This window comes from Sinohyriopsis cumingii, chromosome 3, assembly GCF_028554795.1.
Source record: "Sinohyriopsis cumingii isolate HCF-2022 chromosome 3, ASM2855479v2, whole genome shotgun sequence".
Lineage (NCBI taxonomy): Eukaryota > Metazoa > Mollusca > Bivalvia > Unionida > Unionidae > Sinohyriopsis > Sinohyriopsis cumingii.
Window position 1 is genome coordinate 73,786,067 of NC_142963.1, and position 25,377 is coordinate 73,811,443.

At 35.3% G+C, this 25,377-nt stretch overlaps 1 protein-coding gene across 3 annotated transcripts; it reads right to left on the reverse strand.

Moving 5' to 3' along the window:
- Window positions 1-9,840: 9,840 nt before the first annotated feature.
- LOC149803106 (manganese-dependent ADP-ribose/CDP-alcohol diphosphatase-like) lies at window positions 9,841-20,198 on the reverse strand. 3 transcript variants are annotated; one of them, XM_089952707.1, is made up of 3 exons: window positions 20,092-20,198; window positions 13,386-14,075; window positions 9,841-12,226 (listed from the first exon to the last, which is right to left on the reverse strand). In XM_089952707.1, exons 2-3 carry the CDS (start codon window positions 14,065-14,067, stop codon window positions 11,919-11,921), a joined length of 990 nt encoding a protein of 329 aa, XP_089808833.1. In that variant the 5' UTR covers window positions 14,068-14,075; window positions 20,092-20,198; the 3' UTR covers window positions 9,841-11,918. The 3 variants fall into 3 exon arrangements, with proteins under 3 accessions (XP_089808833.1, XP_089808835.1, XP_089808834.1); XM_089952709.1 differs by lacking the exon at window positions 20,092-20,198 and adding an exon at window positions 19,664-19,876; XM_089952708.1 differs by lacking the exon at window positions 20,092-20,198 and adding an exon at window positions 19,526-19,653.
- Window positions 20,199-25,377: the final 5,179 nt, after the last annotated feature.

The following is a 25,377-nucleotide window of genomic DNA, read 5'->3' on the forward strand; positions in this document are numbered from 1 at the left end:
CGGTTAATGGTGAAATCCAAGACTATTCAAATGCAAACCGCACTTCCGGGGACATTGCTTTTCAAGACGTCAAAATCGGCGAACAGTTATTGCATTTCCTCCAATATGTCACAAACTGAACGAAGTGTGTCGAACTGTTTTCAAAATTGAACTATTCTTGATTATGACTAGCTTAAGCTGGAAATTAGCCGACGTCTTTAGGATAAATTAGCACGGCTGGAACTACCGAGAGGTGCGGACTCGTTTCTTCCCTTGTGTTATATTGTTACAGGTTAGACTCCTAATTTTCTTTGTAACGAACCCATGTGCTACACACATGGTCTGGTTCTGAAAAACACGATTTTCAACAAACAACAACAACAACAACAAATATGGCTTGACCACCGCGATATATGTATGTAATCTGTAATACCACCGTGTCGCAACGATACGTCATTTGGGTATGCATTGTATCACGTGATGTTTTGGTAAAAAAAAATCCAGTTTGTATCAAGAAAGAACGATCATCCTTTAAATTAAGGAAAGTGATATTTATAGAGCGTAAAAAAATACCCCACATTTCTTTTCTAAATGCACACGAAATAGGTATAACAGGCCAAATTTAAAATTTCATCTCAGGTAAAGTATCAGAAATGACAAATTAGAAAATAAAGTAAACTCCTTTTCAGGTGTCCCGAGTGACCGAGCGGTCTAAAACGCTATCCGTTACGGATTATTGCTATCTCATCTCTGTCTGCATTGGTTCGAGTCTCGGATTCAGCCAGTGGGAGCTGTGTGAGAAAGCTTGCCAGTAACTTCTCTTGGGTCGGTGATTTTTTTTCCCCGGGGGTTTTCCCGGGTTCTTCCTCAATCATTAATACTGGCCGCCATTATACATCTATAAATATTGTTTTTATGACTAAGTCTACATAAAATATTTATTTTTCTCTAATATTTCTTGATGTAAATTGGATTTATCGTGTGCTGAAAAAATGGCCTTAAACCCTGCAACAACGATACTCCATTTCATGGTGTTTGCTCACAGCAAGTGCAAACAACTTATTTGATTGCCTGCAACAACAACAAAAATTCTCCAAAAAGTGAGCATTTTTATGTTCAGGGTATATTTTGAAAACAAATCCACTAATAGAATGGTTTTTTTTGTGTTAATTAATGAACCAGTGACTAGAGACTATAACCAGACTTTTCTTGAGGCATAATTTACAAATGTATGTGGTATATAGAATGAAAATTTGGGGAAATGTGCCTCGGCCAGTCCAGAATTTGCAGCTTTAATTAGCCAGAATTTACAGTTATGAGTGTCTGTCCAATCCAAAAGCAAAATTATGTGTAAAGCTTGTTTTTATTCGTGTGAAAGTGAAAAACAAAAGGGATTGTTAACATCTGCCTCCTAACTTTTCAAAAGAAATCTAAAAGGACAATGTAACAAGACAATCCAGGTATGTATTCCTTTTAAATGCCTTCCTGTATGAGAATTTGTTTAGACTAATTCATCTAAAAATATTGTTTTTATGACTAAGTTTATATTAAATATTTATTTTTCTCTAATATTTCCTATGAAAAGTTAAATACAGTACTATATATACTTTTTATTTTTTGATATATTTATTTTACAGTTGTTTTATTGCATAGTTGGATTGTGCTGAAATTTTTTCTCATAACAATATTAGCTTATATTTTAAAGTGTAAAATAACGATAATATCGCAGACAAATGAAGATGTTTATGCAGGGGGTATGGATGCTACAACAGCCTGAGCTGTGAGTAACCTTAACAACTTCAAAAGTTTCTTTGAAATTATTATTATAGGGTGGTGGAGTCTTATTCTTCAAACAGAAAACAGTCACATCTCATCTGTGAAGATACAAATATAAATTTGTATTAGTTTCATATCCAAGGGTATCAAGCAGGTTTTATACTATTTTGTAGCAGTACTAATAACAAACGGCTGGTTACAGGTTGCGGTAGCAACAATATTTATTTTCATTGAGCATATACCACCATGTCGGCCAATTCTGCGCGTCGGGTAATTCTGCGCAACGATACGTCATTTCTGTAAACATTGGATCATGTGTTGTTTTGGTTCAAAAATCCATTTTGTATCAAGAAAGAACGATCACACTTTAATTAGGAAAAGTGATATTCATAAAGTGTACAAAAATATCCCACATTTAGATTCGAGATGCACATAAAAATGTGATTTCTAAATAACAACGTGTAAACCCACTCCATGACCTTCTTGAACCCGTAACCCAGAAAATCCGATTTCCTATACATCTTTTAGAATCACACAAATAAATACATTATATAAATGATGGAAATGTGTACCTTAAAACAATACTGCATTTTAATCCAAGTTTCCAATTTTGCAAGAAGTTGTCCCACACGTACAAAATCGTCTGCTACCCAACGTGTCAACTTACCGCTAGAACATAAATTCTCAAGAAATTCCCCAGCGTATAGTCTGTTTCTAAATTCTGTAGTAATATTTCCCCCATCAAGAAGACGTTGTAAACACATTGCATCCTATTAATTGTTGTTTTTCTTCCACATAATATCATTTTTTTTTATTTATAAAATGCTGAACTTTACAACATTTTGACAAGCGGGTTGTTTGCTTAATATATATTGCCATTTATTGGCATGTTTACGTTGAATTTTGTAAAACTAACTATAAACCTGACCTAATTACTCGACTGAACTGCCGACAGAAACAGTCCAAAGTAATATATTTCATTTCAATATCCCGATGGATAAACATTACATCTTTTCAAAGCTGTGCGATGAATAGGCCGACATATCGCGACTCAGAAAAACACGGGGGTGGTATCCCTTGTGTCCAAAAATTAATATTATTTTGAACAGAATATTCTGGTGACAAATGCCTATTTTCTAATGGTAAGCATTGCTTTATTTTATTTTCGTCAATCGGTCGAATTCGCTATGCGTTTTTCTTCAGTATTGGAGACGGAAACCTTAGGTGCGCAGAAATGCCCGACAGCATTGTAGTTGCTACCGAAGTAGGCCGATAAATCAGCCCTTCACCCGTGATGATATTGACTGTCAGGTGAGGGGCTGATATCACCTATTCATTCATCATTGGCGGCTCAGTCTCGAGAGATCATGCGAATAGCGCCCTTGAAGTGTCGTCTGTCTCTGTGGTGTTGGCTTCGTCTGATTTGGATGTGCAGGCCTATACGCGAGTGACAGTCCCTATTGGTGCAGACATACTGGGAAGTCTGAGTTACTGGGGTTGCAGCCGCGCTCTTCTTTCTCTCACGTTTCGCTGCCGCCAACTGGCCTCTCCTTGCATCAGCGACTGCTATGCCCTTGCTTAACGTCAGTCTCCAGGTGCATCGGCCCTCGGCCATCACTTCCCAGCCGTCGGGTGAAATGTCGCATGCCTTCATGTCCCTCTTGCACACATCCTTGAGACGGAGTGAGGGTCGGCCAACTCCTCTGGTGCTAGCTACGATGTCGTAGCCTCAACTTGATTTGTTGTGGTTGAGGCTACGAACTGATCCCATATCATGTAATGGAGCAAAAAAACATCATCACTATAGTCAGAAAAACAAACAGTGTAGAAATCAACTACATAAGTATAATCATGTTGTGAAAGAAGTTTGGCTTATTTTGAATTTATTAAGCCCTTACACGATAAAATAAATTGGCATGGTTACTCTAACCTCATCCTGTCCGCCATGACAGATAACGCGACACTCTCGCCGTGACCCCTTTTCTACGAAAGGCTTGCCAGACCATATTTTGGATACTCTACGCTATATTATTATCAATCAAGTGGCGAATAATCGCTTCTTGGTGGAATTTCAAAGTTGCCGATAAACCGTATTTACTTTTAATGCGCAGAATTTCTGACCCAAACGGCGCCAAATTTTTACTACGATTTGTTTGTATTTCCAAATAAGGCGTCAATGTCCTTATATGGCACACAAACAAACGAGGCTGAGAACGGAAGTAATCATGATTTGAAATAATATGGCGGACGATCTAAACGAAAATATCGGCTAAAAAAGGTAAACGAGATTTTACAACTATTTCTACAATGATTTTCGATACTTCCGGTATGAAATAAGAGGACTACTCAATTTATTGGATTATATGCAAGGAATGTGTTTAAAGTGTTATTATTAGGCTAAAAGAGCGCCGGGTGTGAATCACACTCGGCTTGCTCCATTAACACGTATATGCTCATGTTAGTACCCTGTCCACGAGGTACGAGTAAGGGTACTAATATTAGCACTACTCTGGTGCCAGTGGCCAGCTGTCCATATAAGTTGTCCTTGGCAGCCTCCCATCCTCCATGCGTCAGACGTGTCCCAGCCATCGAATGCGGCGTTTGCTCAGCAGGGAGTACATGCTCGGGGTACTTGCAATCTCGAGGATCTCGCTGTATGGTACGCGGTCTTGCCAGTTGATTCTCAGGATGCGTTTTATGCACCTTATATGGAAGGAGTTGAGACGGCGCTCTTGCCTCATGTAGGTGCTCTAGGTTTCGCTTCCATATAGAAGGGTGCTGAGAACGCAGGCCTGGTAGACTCGGATCTTGGTGTGCTCTGTCAACGCGTTGTTTTCCCACACCCTCTTCGTTAGTCGTGCCATGATGGTGTTTGCCATTTCAAGTCTTCGTCCAGCTCCACATCAAGCGAGAGAGTGTTAAAAGCTGCAATTAGCTGCATACAAATTTAGCTGCACACATCGGTGTACATGTTATACATTTACCGGTATTTCTCGTGGCAGTGCATCTACCGTCGGCTGAAGGGTTCTTTTGGTGACATGCAGATTAAATTGTCTGAGCAAATCATGTTTGATGACTTGTAAATCCACCTTGAATAGCACAACCATCTGCCCTGTGGCTATTTTGAATTTCGCGCTTGATATGGCTATTACCAATTGCCGGTACGTGGCTAAAGTGTACGCGGGTTTGTTCCGGAATCATTTGCATACAACAAAATTGCACATTTTAATGAACAGGTGTCATCAGACCCACACCATCGTCCATCAGTATAAACACCGATTTGTGGGGTTGATTTATCATACTACTACCGAAGGAGTCTGACGTTTTGTCAGTAAAGTGCCTTACAATAAATCAACTTAATGTACAATAAATATATGTATATTTATTATGCAGATAAGGTGATTTCGTGTTGTCACATATTTCGTTGTACTTTATTGATAAAATGTCAGACTGTGGTTGCTACCTCTACCAGGTGTTCAAGGGAGAGAACTGACAGACATTTCCGGTTAAAGATGAGACGGAGGGTATGTTAATATACAACCCTATTCCCACGAAACGAAGATAAGTACCACAATATTCTTGGCACATTCTGTATTTAGATACATAAATAACATTTCTCTTGCATGAAACCCTCCATGATCCACACGTTTTGTAGATATTTCATGAAAATTTTCTCTTAGCCGTATCAGATTCATACCAATAACGTATAGTTTAAAAGAAATGTTAAATGGTTTCCTTTGCGCAGGTTATGACGTAAAATGTTCCCGCTATTAACGAAATTATCCAATCAAAGTTAAAAGAATGGGAACCCCGTAAAGAAGGGTAACCTCTGTACAAAAATAGTAAGATGGTGGCACTCGGCGCGACTGAAGCGCCCTCTAGTTACGTTGTTATCGCTATATGAAAATGTGATTTCAAAATGTCATCATGAAAACCTATTCCCTGACCGTCTTGAACGTGTAACCCAGAAAAAACCTATTTAATATTTATCTTTTAGAATCATAGAGCAATAATGCGTCTTAATCCAAGTATCTAATTTTTCAAGAAGTTTTCCCACATTTATTTTATTGTCTGCTCTCCAACTTGTCAACTTAACGCTCAAACAGATTCACAAGAAATTCCCAGGTGTATAGTCTGTTTCAAATTTCTTTAGCATTTTTCCCCCATAAAAGCAATGTTGTAAACACATTACATCCTATTGATTGTTGTTTCTCTTTACCATAATAGATTATTTTTTTTATAAAATGTTGATTTTTTACTATTTTGTTTACAAAATTGGTTTAATTTGCTTGATATCTCTTGCCATTTAGTGACATTGTTATGTTGAATTTTGTACAACCACCTATAAACCAGACCTAGTTCCTTGGCTAAAATGCTATCGGAAAGAGTCCATGGGCGGGGGGGGGGGGGGGAGAGATTACAATAGTATAATTTCCATAGTCCAGTGCATAAACATTACATCTTTTTAAAGCCATGTGCAGAATAGACAAACATATTGTGAGTCATGAAAACACAGGGGTGGTATCCTGTGTCCAAAATTAGTATTATTTTGAACAGAATGTTCTGGTGACAATTATCGCTTTAAAAATGAAGCATTGTAGTATTTTATCTTCCTCGATTGGTCAAATTTTGTATGTGTTTTGCACCAGTATTGGTGACAGAAACCTTACATATGCAGAAAAGCATGACAGCGGTGTAAGTATGAACAGTAAACAGTCCTGCTCAAAGCTCAGCTAAATCTATCCTTGGACACACAGCTGATCAATTAATAGGTATGGTGGTCAGATATAAACAACCTCCTTTCAGAGATTACTTAGCTAGGATGATGTGTTGTGTCAAATTCTGCTGCATAAGAGTCCATTTAACTAATTTACATTGGAAATACACAAAGTAGAACAAACCAATTCATCTGAAGTTAAGTATATCCATGAATAGGACTTACTGAACAACCAAAGTTATTACACACCACTGCATTGAATGAGAATGTTGAAACCATCTTTGATAACATTGTCATCAGCTGCAGCATTTCTTTGAAGTATGATTTTTACTCCAGATATAAAATGCAAAAAATGATTATTTCATTTGTTGGAATAGTGTTCAAGTGTTATTCACATTTAAAGAGTGTGATTCAGAAAGCAAACTATCAGCAAAGCCCAGCAATTTTTTTTTTTAAAACTCCAGAGTGAGTTTTACTTTGCCACACACAGTAGTAAGGGGGAGAATTTAATTCTTTGCACATACAGCAAAGGACTTATTGATATTAGTCATTTCAAGATATATGACATTTGTTGAAATAGGAGCACCTCCTGTATATAGCACCACAGGAGTCTGATGTTTTGTCAGTAAATACAACCCTTGTTTATTTATAGTACAGATATGGTTATGTCATATTGTCAAAAAAAATTCTTGTATTTTATTGATAAAACTTCAGACTCCTGGGGCAGCTAATTCAGCATGCTGAATTGAACATTCATATTAGTTTAGTTTATTATAATTAATTATATTAATCTTGTTAAAATACTATTAACTAATGCATGCATTAAGGAAACCTTTAGCAATGCAATAGATTGACTGAAAGACAATAATAAGCACACACTTGTGTTGGCACAGTTGATTTGTGTTAATAATAGTTAATGCACAAACTTGACTGAGGTGTTTATTACTTTTGCATTACCTGTAAAGACCCCATTAAAAACTTGACAATACATAAACCATGTTCCCCTCCTTCACCCAATGAAAAGGCCAGTCCCAAAAGTGATACTCATTTATCTATAGAGCCAAAGACGTCTCATAGTGAAATAGCATCATGTACAGGTCTGACAATGCTAATACTATGGTTGTCATAAACAGTTCCATTCTGACTGCTAATGATATGGTTGTCATAAACAATTCATTTCTGACAATGATAATGCTATGGTTGTCATAAACAGTTTAATTCTGACAATGCTAATGCTATGTTGTCATAAACAGTTCAATTCTGACTGATAATGCTATTGTTGTCATAAACAGTTTTCCAACAATGATAATGCTATGGTTGTTGTAAACAATTCAGTTCTGACAATGCTAATGCTATGGTTGTCATGAACAATTCAGTTCTGTAATGCTAATGCTATGGTTGTAAACAATTCAGTTCTGACAATGCTAATGCTATGATTGTCATAAACAGTTCAGTTCTGACAATGCTAATGCTATGGTTGTCTTAAACAATTCAGTTCTGACAATGCCAATGCTATGGTTGTCTTAAACAATTCAGCTATGGTTGTCATAAACAGTTTTCTGACAATGCTAATGATATGGTTGTTATAAACAGTTCAATTCTGACAAATCTAATGATATGGTTGTCATAAACAATTCAGTTCTGACCAGTATTCTCTCAGAGAAGCCAGCATGACAGTTTTTGAACAAGGTATTATCTGGTCTCTAGTGAGTGTGAAGATGAACACTATCAACACTTGCATTCGATTAAAACCTCCTGAAGTAATGAGAGCAGCAACGACTGCATAACATTAAGCATATATATTGTCATCCAATGGATTTTAAAGACGGAAACATAATGTATATTTTAATTAATGTCAGTGTGGTTGTGATCATGTGAGTGTTTTGACGTGTGGCCTTAATATTTGACAATGCTTGTCTACCAACTATTTCTTTCCTTGCAAGTGTATTAAATACTTTAAAAAAAAAACCTAGACAAGTTTAATTTTCTTTATTTAGATCTGAATTTCCAAACATTTTTTTTAAAGGCTTATATGAAAAGATGGCTTATTCTCAATTGGACATGGCTCTTTTTTGTCATGTGCACTGACTCCACTTGGGACCTCAAAACATACTTTTTGTGGCTACCCCACCCCCCAACACTGTCTGGGAATATGGCAGGTATGTATTTGTATTTCAAGGCAAACCTCTCCCTCTAAAATACAATTTTTAGTGCCGAATACAACAGATGGGCGGTGCAGAATGTACCAAGTCTCTAGTCCATGGAATATAAGGGACAGGAGGTAAACATGGATGTAGATGGTATTGCCTCATTATTTCATGGATTGGAGAAACAAGGAAGTATTTTAACATGGAAACTTACAATGGTACCACTTGGAAAGTATCAAAGATTGAAGCTGTAGGTATTTTATATCTATCATCATTATATACAGACGCACTTGTGTCGGATTTTGAAGGTCACATTCAGACTTTTGTGACGTAATGGAAAATTTATTGCTGTTTTCTTTACACAAGATTGCTATATTTGATGCAATAAAAGAATCCTGTTTTGGCATGCTAGCTATTATTTTAAATTTCAAATATCGTCTTGTTCTAATTGTGGTATTTTTTTAAAGTCAAAAAATAAAATATTACAAATTAGCAAATAGAATATAATCCTTTTCCTGGTTTTTGTTCATAATAAATATAGTTATTATTTTATTGCATGAAAAATTATTTTTCTTCAATTGTGAGAATTTTATGTACAGTGTATGTGAATAAGGTAATCAGGTACAAGAGTGTTGTTTGTTGTTCATTCTTCAAGTAGTAAGTAAAAAAAAAAAAACCAGACTATTCTTGAGGAAGAATTTATGTGGTATATAAGAAGTTTTACATGGTTGAGAAGATCACTGTGAAATATAAGGATGACAAAAACACTTTTATCTTTTCTTAAATAAGTAGACTGCAATGATAGAACCAACATTAAAATAAAAATGATAAATACAATTATTCATGTTTTGTAATATGAAAGTGCAAAAACTGTATGAGAAAGATTTTAGACAACTTCCTTTATTGATATTCATTTTATGATTCTAGATTTGCATAAAATATTAATTTTTCTCAAGTATTTTTTGTGACATGTTCAATACAGTACTATATATAATTTTTTTGTTTTAATTTTGTTGTTTTCTGTCATAGTATTCTTGTGCTTTGATATTTTTTTGTTATAACACTATGAAATTATTTTTAAATGGGTAAAATAATGAGAAAAACAGACAAATGAAGATGTTTATGTAGGGGGATAAATGTTAAAACTCTTAACAGGCAAAGAAAATTTGAGCTGAGGTGGGAGGGGGGCACCTTATTCTATCAGAAAACAACCAAATCTGCTCAAGATATAACAAAAATTCTTTGTACGAATCTTTTTTTATTACTAAATTAATTGAATAACCATACATATCAAACAAGATCGAATCTGTCCTGTAGCAGTAATAACAAAAACAAGCAGTATAAATATTGTTGCTACTTCAACCAGAGATTAATATGAGATAACTGATACAAATTTCCAGTTAAAAAAGCATTTGGGAGGGGGTATCTTAAAATACAGCTCTATTCAAGCAAAAGGTAGAGAAATCACAGACAATACTTGACACATTCCATATTTAGATACAAAAATAAAACTTTTCCCACAGGAAACCATCCCCAATCCACACAGTTTCTAGATTTTTCAAGAAACTTTTCTCAAAGCCATGTCAAATTCTTACCAGTAGTTTCTGGTTTTGATGGAAGTCACACAGATTCTTTTGCACAGATGATGGTATAAAATTGTCCTGTGATCGATGAGATGAAAGCACCATTTACAGGATGACAGTCAACTCAGGAACTTTATGATACTGAAAACCAAGGAAGTTGATGTCATTATATTAAGAGGTAAGTTTCTAGGTGCCATTATTGGTTATAATGCCATGCATTTTGCCTATATGACTTCAGATAAACACAGAAGAAATTATATACTGTAATTAACTTTAGCTCATACGAGCGCCCAAGATTACAGTATTATTATTACTAGAAGTTTAAACTTTGTAATTACCATATATACTTGCTTATAAGACCAATCCAGTGGCCTAGTGGTTAGAGCATCTGTCTTGGATGCAGGAAGTCGCATGTTCAAATCCTGGCCAAGACATACCAAAGACTTATAAAAATGGTACTAACAGCTGCCTTGCTAGGTGCTCAGCATTGAAAGGTTAGTCCTAGGACAGGTGAACCTGGTGTCAGGATAATGTGACTGGATGGGACATCATGCTACATGTCTGCAGCACGATGCCCCAGTGCTAGACATCACTGTAAACTGCCACATTGCAGACATTGTTGCGATATGACTTAAAATTGTTAAAGCTATGTTAAAAATCTGAATCACACACATACCTGCTTATAAGTAGAGTCAAACTGCAAAGATCCTGATCTGCTGTAGTGCTATGTGAGAGCATATCTGCGTCTATGCAGTTTGCAGTTGGACTTGACTTATAAGCAAGTATCTAAGGTAGATGCCACCTAAACAAGGATTACTTTTTTATTTCGTTTCTCAGACTTCATCAGAAAATGACTAAGTTAAAAAAAGTTTCAAAATTATTTTGTTACATCGCCTCTAAAATTAATGTGAGTATGTATGTGCACAGATGTTTTCACACCATGGTGTTCATCTATTCAAACCACAGTCATCACTGGTGATACAGAAGAGTGACCTCAGTATTACTACTACATGTTTTGGATCTTAATTCAAAATATGAAGGGGCCCCAAGTGGCCAAGTGGTCTAAAGCGTTCTCCGTTACGGATCACTGCCATCTCACCTCTGTCTGCGTGGGTTCGAGTCCCGGATTCGGCCAATGTGGGTATGTGAGAAAGCCTGCCAGTAGCTTCTAGTGGGTCAGTGATTCTTCTCGGGGTTTTCCCGGTTTCTTCCTCCACCATTAATACCAGCCGCCATGCATAGCCTATCATGTGCTGAAAAATGGTGTTAAACCCCACAACAACAACAACAACGACAAAATATGAATATTTTGTAGTATTTTTAACTTTTGGTAATGTTTGTAAACTAAAACATTAAAACTGCTTGTGACATTTGATTACCTACTTATACCTATCTGTAATTATATAAATGTAATCTACATGTGCCTTTCAGATTGAATTAATTATAGTTTATAGTTTCTGAGATGTTCATATGAAGTCATGTGGTAAGAAATCAAGGAGCAATAACCAAGACTGGCACATAAACCGTAAGTAAGGCCTTTAACAGAGTAGACCACCAGAAACTACTTGCTGTTCACATAACACAGAATGGGCATAAATACTAAAGTCATGAATGTGGTAAAGGCATTTGTGACAAAATCAGTCTCAAAGAGTTGTCCTTCGTTCCTCCAAATTGTACATAAAAAAGTCTTTTACTTATAGAAAATAACCATATATCTTAAATTTTTGCCAAAGGAAATTTAAGACCTACTGAATAGTTTCTTACTCTACCATTTCCTACAATCTCTAATCTATCTTTGTACAAATAAGCTGTTGCCGCATCACATGCATTTTTGTTCTCGACCACTCCGTTCAATGTAAGGTAAAGGATCCCTGTTGAATCGATGGCGCTGCCTCCAGAATGGTCATGACCTGCCAGGTAACACAGAACACAGGATGCATACTGTTGAAGTACAGACAAAACCGACTGGTAATTCCAACATAAACATGTTCTGTCAGTACTATCAGGGTGCACAGGTCCATGGCCTGCAAAGCAAAGAAGGCATGAATGAATATCATTTACCTATGTACAAGATGGATCAAACTGCAAACATCAAAGACCCTGATCTGCTATTGCATAATACACTAGCAGATCAGAGTCTGTGTTTGTTCTGCTAAAAATCAACAACAAGCTGCATATGCCTAGTGCATAATGTGATGGCAGAACTGGATTATGCTGTTTGCAGGTAGATCCAACTTATGTGAGTCTATAAGTGTTTTATTAAACACTTGGGCTTGGCATACGAGCCATGCTATGCTGTGTATTAAATGACTATCAAACACTTTTGAACTACTACTAATTTGTACGTAAATTTTCATGGGTTTTGTTATTGTCGTGAATGACGACTATCCAAGACCCAGGAAACAAAGAGATCCATTCCTGGAAATTCTATGACCCCAACTGCCATCCCCAAATATTAGGTGCCAGAGAAAATTAATTTGAGCAAATAATGCAAACTGATACCATAATGAAAACAAATAAATTTATTTGAAGAAATAAAATGTTGATATACCGGTACTGTATTCTTCAGAATGATGCCATTCTAACATTACTGTATGTATTTTAAAACAATTCCTATTAATATATCATCACTGTGAAACAAATGCTTTTCATATTGTCATCAGCAGTGCATACTTTCATTAACAGAGCTTACCAACTATAAATCCAATACAGGGATGGGTAAAAGGGATACCTTTTATGATTGCGGCAATGGTTTGGTATCATTTTTCTGATGGGCTTCTGATGACATAATTTAAAACATAGTTTGGTGGCAACATGCAAAATTACATTAGCTTTGACAACATAAAAGAAAAATGAAAAATGTATGGAGTAGATGAAAATAAATGTTTTAGTGAGATAATTTATTGATCTGCAGGAAGAGGTAGGTGGTTTTAGAGGTCTGCAACAACGGAACTATAAGACACAGAGGAAAGGAAGGCATGTGGCAGAATGGTGGGACTTTATTTTTAGCTGCGGTCTCTTATTAATTCTCTCTATAAGTTTTCAACTTAGTCCCAATTACAATGTCTTCAGTTGTACATGAAAGTCTCTTTTTCTTGTGAAAAATCTGCATATCATTTTACATGTATTTACTTTCTAACTTTTCATGGCTTACAGAATATTTTTTCAAGACAATCTACTTACCAATCACAAGAATGTTTTGTCTCTTCGCCACGGCTTCCTGAAGGTTTGTCTTCAGCCAGTTAAGCTGACCCGAATCTAAACCACCATTACACTTCAGAAACATAAGGTCTTCATATCCTAGCCCAACAGCTGAATTCAGGTTCTCATTGGAGTTTATACTCATTATCTTCAGGGCTTTTTGGTACTCTGGTGCTTCTTCAGGGTACCCTAAAAGACTGATCTCATATGTGTCCAAGGAAAGAATTCTTAACTGTGGATGGGGTTCAACTGCATAATATGCATTTCCAGGCATAACAGAGCACTGCAGTTCATTCCCTGAAAATAAACTGGATTTCATCAAGAACTCTCTTGTGAAATTATAAAACTCATGATTTCCCCAGATGTGGTAACATGGGCCAGAAAAAGATTTTATTTCTGCCAGAACCCTTTGTAAAGCTGATTCTGATGCTTCCATGCTTTTATTGACGCCATCAATAAGATCTCCTAATTGTAAAATAAAGGCTGGTTTACATAGTGGGTCACTCTCCCAGGTTTCCAGCATGCTCTTTAAATGCTGAAGAGCATGTCTGTAGTATCGTGTTGCAGTTCTGTCGTGATTTTGCCTATCCTCTTTATCAGCGTAATGTACATCAGTAATTACTCCAAAAGCAAGAACTGGCTCAGTCCTTGCAGATTCATTCATGATGATAACTGCAAGAAAATGGTAAGATAACAATTAATGCAATCACAGTATTTTACAGCTGCAGCATATGGAAAAAATATTTTAAAAATATGAAACAAAATGGCTACTACAGACAAGACTGAACTTTTTATGTCATATTTTATTACATTTTTTTGCAGCTCTTCTGAAAGACGGCAGTTTTAACAATTGACAAGACTTAAGTGAAATTCTCAAATTTCAAAATGTCCAAAATATTTTGGAGCATTTACAACACTAAATCTTGGTTTCTTTTAATAATTTTCTTTTAAAACCAAGCTACTTTATCACTATCTATGATCTCGTGGGAAAGTTTGACAAAAATATCAGATATATTACGACACATAAATCATCATCAATTGTTGTATAAATCTCAGCACTATGGCATTAACAAAAATTTTTCAGTAGCTATGTAATCCTTCACACAAGAAAGTTGTAGTCAACTGTGACTGCTCTCAATATGCAACTGCGGATTTTGGTGTACCACATGGCACTTCACTTAGTCTCATCTTATTTTTGTGCTATGTGAATACACCCACACCTTTCTGCTTTCAGAAAGGGTTTTAGCTACCTTAACTTGACTACAATATGTCTTGCAATAAAACTACAGTATATGAAAATATGTATGCTGCACCAAAGTATGTACTGTTTACCAAACAATTCATCCAGAAACTGGCCTTAGCTTTCAAATTTGGCAAAAGACGATGGGTCAAGATTGAGAACTCCATTCGTTCATGGGGAAACATCTATAACGGTGTACCTCACTAATCAATTCTTGAACCCCTCATTTTTTAGTATTTTTATTAATTACATTTTCTTTTCATAAATCATTCTGATAAGTATAAATGTGATGATGACAAAACACTTATTTGTGCTCATCATGAATTTAAACTAAACTAAATAATGTCTGGAGACACCCTGCTGCTGATGAGACTACCTGGGAATATCTCTTGGTAAGATTCAGCAAAACTCTTTGGATCACTTTGAACTTTATGTTAACCTTTAATTAGCAAATCACAGAGATTTGTCAAAAAGCATCGAAAAATTTTAAATATAGGCAAAGGAAGTGGAAAATACCCTAGTAGTGAAAGACAATTGGCAGTGTATCACTCTTTCATCCTGTCACAATGTAAGCAGTCTCCTAACCATGCTAAGTAGTAGTCTCACTAAGATCAAACTTGAAAAACTCCATAATAAAGCTCTGAAATTTTCTTTAATGAAAGGAAGAAACCTTTCCTAATTATAAATAAGCAATGTCCAACCTATTAAAATGATCTGATAGTTGTAAAAAAATTCTTTTTACTCTTTAAAAGTCTATTAGGTATGAAAATACCTTTCTGATTCCAAATGTAATATAGGTAAGGTTTACAGTTATTTAGCAGCTAAACTCTGGACTTCTCTCCCTAATAATTTTCAAACATCAGTTTTAACAATTTAAATTTCTCTTAAAGACCTCATCTGGAAGCATATAGTGTAAATGTTCCATGTACAGACACAAGTAATCCATAGTCTACTTAATGTGGAGTGTTTTAGTATTTTACATTTACATGTATTAGATTTGTTCCATGTACAGAAACAAGTAATCGATAGTCTACATCATGTGGAGTGTTTTAGTTTTTTACATTTACATGTATTAGATTTGTTCCATGTACAGACACAATTAATCGATAGTCTACTTCATGTGGAGTGTTTTAGTATTTTACATTTACATGTATTAGATTTGTTCCATGTACAGACACAAGTAATCGATAGTCTACTTCATGTGGAGTGTTTTAGTTTTTTACATTTACATGTATTAGTTTTGTTCCATGTACAGACACAAGTAATCGATAGTCTACTTCATGTGGAGTGTTTTAGTATTTTACATTTACATGTATTAGATTTGTTCCATGTACAGACACAAGTAATCGATAGTCTACTTCATGTGGAGTGTTTTAGTATTTTACATTTACATGTATTAGATTTGTTCCATTTACAGACACAAGTAATCGATAGTCTACTTCATGTGGAGTGTTTTAGTATTTTACATTTACATGTATTAGATTTGTTCCATGTACAGACACAAGTAATCGATAGTCTACTTCATGTGGAGTGTTTTAGTATTTTACATTTACATGTATTAGATTTGTTCCATGTACAGACACAAGTAATCGATAGTCTACTTAATGTGGAGTGTTTTAGTATTTTACATTTACATGTATTAGATTTGTTCCATGTACAGACACAAGTAATCGATAGTCTACTTAATGTGGAGTGTTTTAGTATTTTACATTTACATGTATTAGATTTGTTCCATGTACAGACACAAGTAATCGATAGTCTACTTCATGTGGAGTGTTTTATACATTTACATGTATTAAATTTGTTCCATGTACAGACACAAGTAATCAATAGATTTGTTCCATGTACAGAAACAAGTAATTGATAGTCTACATCATGTGGAGTGTTTTAGTATTTTACATTTACATGTATTAGATTTGTTCTGATGCTCATGAAGTATTTTAAGATATTAGCTCTGAAATTTTGCTGATAGGTTTTAGTATGTGCATTGTTTTGTTCAACTCATTGTCCTTGTATATTTAAATACATGTGCATTTAAAAGCAAACAAATACACACACACAAACATATATATACTGTTTGCAATTTTAGAAAAGAATTTAACTTCCAGAATCTTTCAAACAGAAACTGAACATCGCTTTAAAATTATATTTAGCAATGAAACAATACATTTTAAAACTTATTACACAATTCATTTAGTACGCATTTACATATTTTTATATGCATGAATATGTGTATATCTGTCTGATTCTTTACACTGATTATTTTATTGTTTAATGTCAGTGAAATAACTCCATGAACCATTGTTTCATATTATGTTACAGTTGTAAGAAATTGTTGATGAATTTTATGTTTAGTTACGAATATTTCATGTCTTCTCATTTTGGAGCTTAAGTTTGCATCTACTTAGAACTTAAAAACAATCTCTTTTTTTAAAAACATTTATAAAAAACATAATTTTTGTGTCGGTGAACTTTCATTCAACGTTAGAACCCATTTGGACCTTGGAACAAATTGACCCATTTCAAGAACTATAATGAACCATGAAACAAAAGAAATGTACACCCCTGAATGCATTTGAAATTTAATTATCTGTGCTCACCTGTGTTAGTTTACCTTGTTGTTTCCTTTAAGAGATATTTAGGCCTCTTTATGAAATCATATGCTTGTTTCTTAATAAGAGTAAATATTGCGTTTTATATGTTCCTTTGACCCATTTAAGGGGTCTTCGTAAACACTTTAATGTACAGTAATGTGCAGCAATGGAAATGAAAACACAGTAACGTAAAATAAATTACAGTAATGGGTCAAGAAATTAATCATCTTGCACATACAGTATTTATTATGGGCTTTCTTACATTTTTTTCTTCCTTCTTTTCATCTACTGACATTAATATATGATGACACTGTTGAGTTTCAATAATACAACACCACATATGCAGTAAGAGAGACAATAGTATACCATGGTGGTAAGTATGTATGTGTGTGTGTGTGCATGTGTATATATGTTGTCCAGAGTGCTATGGTATCGCAAGTTAAGTTGGCGATCAGCAAACAAGTAAATATAGACACCTACCTTCAAGATACTATAAAAATCTATTTGTTCTTCGATATTTATTAAAATGCATTTATTTTCAAGCTTAAATCAAATGATTGGGGGAAACAATCGATAAATAGACACCATGTAGATTCCAGGTTATTGAAAAGAGTTACTCTGATACCAAAAAAATATCTACACAATGATAAATACTTATCCTATTGTTGACACAAAGTGTAAATCAGCTTGAAAAATGGATGCTTCCATGGCACTCATTCTGCCACCTGTGCCCTCCAACAACACAAACGTATCTGAGAGAATTAAATTAATACATCTGTATCCACCTGTGACGAAGAAGTCGCACTGGGATTCTTGGGAAGATTAACCACACCAAGATGAGCATGAAAGTACATGTCAACTGTAGACTGTTGAAACAACTCCAACAAAAAATAATAAATCATGTAAGACAAAGTTTTAAGTCAACACCTATTAATTGCAAAAGCCACCAGAAAACAACAACATTAATGTACTTTACATTTGGACTCTATAATGTGCTACCATAGATTTGATCTCTTGCTTATTGGCTAATATGGTAATCATGTGATATGACATTCGCAAAACATCAGTGGATATTGTAAGGCGACAAACTGGTTAACCAGATTGTTACAGTGTTATAAATTTTATGAAGATATAAATTCTTTTTGTGAAAATGGGGTACAGTCAGTGCTTGATTACCAAATAGGCAGAGTAGGCACCAGCCTAGGGGCCCCTGCAATAACGAATCAAAATAATATTGATAAAACATATTAGGAGATAATTTACAAAGGGGCCCCAAAATTTTGACTGCCTAAGGGCCTCCATAGTGTTTAATCCGGCACTGGGTACAGTCATGTATGTGTTATGTAATTTAATTTGTACTTGTTTGTTTTATTCCATGATTGTAAGTTATAACTGTATATTGTACTTGACCTTGTCCAAAGTCAAGTTCATGTTGTACCTGACCAATAATTTTGATTCTGGTAAACAAATAATACATAGTTAATATTTTTCCCATGAGAGTGGATTAAATATTAGGATCATTATCAATAGAACATATTTATTTGGCTCTGGGTCTAGAACATTGGTAGTCCCAGTAAAAAAATACCTGGCCTACCTGATATTTACCACATCTTTATTATACTTTTAGTGACAGATTTTATCTTGTTGACAAACTCATAATCTCCTTTATAGTATTTCCAGAAAATACTAATTGTGCCCAAGGTCAAGTAGAGGGCTTTGTGATCTTGTTTACCTGATAAATTACTTATTGTTGCTCTAAGATATTGATGCAAAATCAATTTTATTGTTGTGATCAGTTTTGATTTGGCTTTATTTATGTAATTAAATTATTATTCATTGGAAATACAAAGTGCTCTTAAATAATATTCTTGGACAGAAATATTAATTTAGAATTATAGTGAATTCAGACAAGGGCATTTTGGCTTATATTATTGCAGTTAATTGAAAGACATGATGTCATACTGCAGGCTACTGGTACATAAGCACATTCAAGATTACAGGCACATCAACACCTTCAGCACTGGATCTTATTTCAAACATCACTTGAATTTAAATAAAACTTTATTCATTAGGACTCATGACTGAACTTTTTGGTCTATTTGGGATTTGATTTGCAATACTGTAAGTTCCTTTTAAATTGTCACTTTTTACACGAGGGAAATAAATTATTTGTTAAATTTTACAAAACTTGTTGGCTTTCATCATTTCTGTTACTTAGTTTAAGAAAACAGACCTGTAATTTTGGAAACTGATATTTCATGGGTGCATGCTTAAAATAGTGTCCTCGCCAGCAATCCCGACATTTTCCAAATCAAATGGTGCTCCAGAACTAATAACTTAGTCATCTAGTGTATATAAGCAGGCTATGTGGCGCTTAGATCACAGGAATCTCTCACGTTTTATCAATAAATGAACATTTATATTACCGATAAGGTTATTTCATGTTGTCAGAGATTTCGCAGTACTTTATTGATAAAACGTCAGACTCCTGTGGTTGCTGTTGTTGTTGTTCAAGGGTTTAAAGCCATTTTTCAGCACAAAGATATGCTATACATGGTGGCCAGTATAACTGGTGGAGGAAAAACCCTGGGAAGAACCGCCGACCCACAAGAAGCTACTGGCAGGCTTTCCCACGTACCCACGCTAGCCGAGTCTTGGACTAAAACCCGCACAGGCAGAGGTGAGATAGCAGTGATCCAGAACGGTGAGCGCTTTAGACCACTCGGCCACTCGGGGCCCAGACTCCTGTGGTCTATGTGGCGCTATGCACAAAAAGACCCAAGACTTCGAATACTACAATACCAGAGGAAACTACTGTGTACTTATATATGTATGGTCAGGAGTCATAAGTTACCCGGTTCTTTCTGTGGGACCAGTAAGCAAAACGAAAAAGTAAGAACTGCTAACTCTTGTAGCGGTGACCTTGTGTATTTATGGTCTTAAGCACTATTCTAATGAGCGCCCGGGGGGACCCTGACTTTATATATTGAGGAGCGACTAATCACCCCAAGGCACCCCAAGACCCATGTAAACACCCCAAGAAATCTCAAATTGTGTTTTACAGTTGAAATTCTTTTCACATTTGAACATAAATCATTTGATTTAATCTTAGATACTCCAATTTTATTTTATTTTTAAATCGAATAAATTTTGTAAAGCTGATTACCTAGTACCTCCAGGGACGAAAGAGTTGTTGTTCGTGTATTTGATTCTGTTTAAATGAATACCAAATTCGTTGCAAAGTAATTGATTATACACTTTTTTCAGGACCGGATTGGGGGTGAGGGTGTGAGTCGGGACCATTCCCCCAGGTTAAAAAATAAAAATAAAACCGTACTCACAAGCACACCTACACGCGCCCGTGTGTACAGTCACTTGAAATTTGACCATCGTTTTATTCTTGAACACGTTTATTGGATAATATGAACACTTTGAGTAAATAGACACATGGACTTTGTTTTGTTGCCCTTTTCAGGAAAGTCAGGGCTATTTTGAAAATTTGGAGAAAAAAAACCCCCAAACATTTGACCTCATCCGCTCTGTTTTTCATTTTTTCGTATGTATCTATGCCACACCGCGAAGTTTAGTAAATTAAATAAAAACAAAACTAAAAGAAATGAAAATTTAATGGTGGCCCAGTGATTCTTGTTTAGCATACCACTTTAAGTCATATAAAAAGATTTAACAGATTCAGTGTAGAATTTATGAAACATAAATACAGCGTCCTTATGTTCAGAATTACAGTACAGCTCTTTGTCGTGTCAAAGATTTTGAAGAATTTCAGAAATATTAATGTAGCGACCCGTGATTCTGATTTATTAAGTGTACCGCTCATTGCCCTATAAAACTAGTTTACTCAGAATTTGTTTTAATTTTCAAGAATGCGTGTGTCCTTTTCCAGTATGAGAGAGAAAGAGAGAGGGTAAATTTATTAGAAATGAACATTAATCGTATTCCTATGTGACTTTTTAAATTAAAAAAGCCTTATTTCTTAAAAATTTTCATATCTCTTGCCTGTCTGTTTCTTTCCCTTTGTGATTAAGGGGGGGGGGGGAATTTACCGATTTTACTCGTTAAGCATACAGTGCAGAATTTTACTAATTTTATCATGTAAAATTGATCATTGGGGTTTTGTTTGTTTGATTATAGTTAATTCATGGAAGCGTCCTTTGCATTTGAGGGTGTTTTGAGACAATCTTGTGGCATTTTGGGATTGTCTTCGGTGTCTTGGGGTCTTTAGTCCTACCGACTTTAGTGCATCTCTTTGACGTGCATTTGGCCTCTACTAAATACAAAGAAGGCGCACGATGGATAGAAGGAATTTTTTTTTTTTAAATGGTTGGCTCCCGGAAACAATGGCAACTTGTCATACTCTCCCCACCAGAATAAATGTCGTCTCGACATTGCAAAAATAGCGATATCAATGGAACACAAATAATCTTTAAATAAATGACCTGCATTTACATACACGTGGTATTCTCACACCATCCAGTCTGTTTGCACTGATTTAAAAAAAAAACAACAGCAGCAGGGGAGGTGAACAGACCATTTTGTAGAAGCGTCCAAATACCGAAATAAACCTTCCTAAAATAGGGATAAATAACCTTAAAAATCAAAATAACTAAATACAGTGAGGGTTCTCTCCGAGAGTCTCTCTCTAAAAGTCCCTCTTGGGGGTTAGTCCATGTTATTTCTAACTGTAAAACTCTCCGCGAGGAAATACATTAAAGAAACGAACCAACTTGAGGTCACATCTGCCCTGCTGCTATTAATTTATCCAAATATTTTATCGAGACCTACACGATATTGTGTTCGAGGATCATGTAAGTTTATCGTTATAAATCCATGCGGAGTAGCCTGTGCTCGTGAAAAGAAGTTTCTAAATTTATTTATATCCATGTCAACGCCACACCAAGTTTGATGAATATTTCGCAACGTATAAGTATCGACTCCATTAAACACAACTAAAATATTACAGTTGTCTCTGATCACTGTTGGTATTTGTGTGTATCGCTGAGTAACATAAATCACATCAGTGTTTTTATGTCTACCTCGAGAAAAAAATCCTTGCTGGATTTGATTGATTGTCGAGCAGCACATCATCATATACAACCAAATTATTAATAAATCCGTCTATGGAATCTACGGACGGTGCTTCATCAATATCGGTTATAAATTCGATAACATCGTTATCTAATAATCTTGCGTTTTCATTAAAATCTTTAAGTACATCATAATATCGTTGATCATCTACAGACGGGGCTACCAAATACAATTTATCCCATTTTAGCCATCTCATTATAAGATTAAGTAACAGCTGTGTATTTCCACTTCCAGATGGTCCCATTATTATCATCCTAATCGAGTTCGGTATCGCAGGATGGTGTTTGACAGGTTCTCGTTTTCGAGTCGCTGAGAAATCAATTATATCCATATTATATAAATACATGAATCTATATTGTTTACGCTGTAGAACTAAAACTCCAATTAATGATCTATCCACGGTTACAACAAAAAATGCGAGAATAGCATATGGTGGAAAGTGTGCAGTATGTAACAGAAAAAAGTTTTCTTTTTTACCTAAAAAAGATGGTGGTGATATTGCTAAATTAATGTCAAAGTTCCCAGGCACTACCTGGGCTAAATACCCAGGAGAAAAACACCTACCAGGATATAATTATTGCGGTCCTAGTACTCGACTTAATATCAGGATCAACCAAAACCAGGTGAATATCCTATAAATGATATTGATAAAACATGTCATGTTCATGATGTAGCATATAAAAGCAAAAACCTACAAGACAGACATATTGCAGATGTGAAGTTGATTCATTCATTAAATTCCGTAAAAAATAAAAATATTAGAGAATCATTGGCTAATTGGTTAATAAGATCCGCGATGAAAGGTAAATTAGCGCTAGGTGCTGGTAATATATAAAATGGAATCGATTTATTATTCTCCAAGAGGATACTGGAGGGGTAAAGCAGCAATTAGTAAACTCGCTGATGCAGCAGAAGTCAAGTATTCTACTGCTAAAGCGTGGTTATCCAAACAGGTAATATGGCAAATTTAAGTACCACCACCGAAACAAATTCACTTTGCACATTTTGATGTTAAGTGTTCCTAATGAATTTCATCAGGCTGATATATTATTTCTACCACATGATACAGTTAAAATCAAAAGACGTCAAATAACATAAATACGCGCTACCAGTTGTTGATGTTGCAAGTAGATATAAAGATGCAGAACCATTATCAACTAAAACATCATCTGAAGTAGCAGATGCGTTTGAAAGAATTTATCAACGAGGTGGTCTACGATGGCCACAATTATTACAGGTTGATCCTGGCAAGGAATTTCTTGGTCCAGTATCATCGTTGATGAAGCGGCATAATGTCAAAATACGACGAGGACATACTGCAATTCATCTTGATCAGGCAATTGTTGAACGATTTAATCGAACACTCGCTGCGCGGTTATTTGGATATCAATACGCGAACGAGTTTATTCAGGATACGAGATCTCGCGAATGGGTTGCAAGATTACCAAATGTGATAGCCGCGTTAAATGATGAGATTACTCGAGCAACTGACATAAAACCCATTCAGGCAATCACAAAAAACATATACCTGTACAACGACGTGATTTTTCAGCGCAGCCAGTGCTGGGTACTGTTGCTGTGAGATATTTATATGAACCGGGTGAACTTGAAGAAAGACGTTCATAGAGGTTTCTGAAATTATTTTACGCATTACTTCACAAAGGGTTTTATGCGGTTGTAGATTGATTAATTTTTTTAACTCACTTAATTTTGCATCAAGTGCTCTATGATCATCAGTTATCTCCGAGTAATAATAAACAAAATTTCTCAGCCAATCATGTGGAGATGGTCCAGCTACGGGTGGTGGTTGACCGTGATCGCCGCACATTATTACAGCAGTATTTTTTGTTAATAGCCAATCAAGAAATTTTTTTAATGTTTCTAATGATCCTGTACATATTTAATCCGTAACGATACTCCTCGGAATATATTTCTCTCCCATTCGATCAGGAGTCCATGTATAACCATTCCAGAAGAAGCTGTGATAAGTACATGATTGTACTCGTTGTTTCATCTCTCGCGCGAGTCTATGTGTAGGAGTTAAAATAATCATATCTGAGTTCTGAAATAGTTCGATTACTTGAGTGGTTTTACCAGAACTTCCAGGTCCGTTTAGATAAACCATTTTATTTCTAGTTATTGGATCGTACACCGATGGTGTAGACGATAGCTTTAATGTTTGATGTTTTTTACAATAAATATCTTTAACCGCAACATCGGTGGATTCGGAATAATCGAGTATACTTTCCTTTTTTATTCTCCACGAACCCCACGATGCACAAGTGTCTATATTTAATTTTTCTAAGAATCCTAAATATTTTTTATTGATATAAAACGAATCCGTAGCGACTCTGACAGCAAATTTAGAAACCCTGTTTATCATCGATAATAGATTTATCGAAACGTACGCTAACATTGATGATCTTAAATGAGTATATTGAGGTGACTCACCGTCCATGTAGCTCACAATTGTATCTAATTTAGTTCCATTTGGTAAGAAAGCTATTTCTCGACTTATTAACGTGTTTTTATTTGTTGTATCAGCGATTATAAAATCTAACTCGGCATCGTCCATGATCAGTCTTGTGCAATGTCGATTATGATCATATGATCCTCCTTGGGTGAACTTGCCAATTATTTTTCTACCAAGATCTTTTGCGATTTTATTCTCGTAATCTGTTTTATCGGGATTTTCATCATCGGAATATTGTTTTTGTTGTGGTAACCAAACTTCGGTTTGTTTCCGATATGATATAATTGCTTCACTTACAATCAACGATATTAAAATCGCACGATCGAGCATATATCGTAACAATAATATTGGTACCCAGCGTTTTTCTGAAAAATGCCTACCAAACCAAACATAACAAATCGTATGGAGATCTTTAGCAAACTCGAATGATTCGACACAAACAAATCCAGTTAAGTCAAAATCCGGTAATGGTCCATTTATCGATACTCGTGTCATTTCGTGTGTCGGAAAACCGAATCTCTTGAAGTATACAGAACAATCTTAGTATCCGAGAAAACGTTTCCG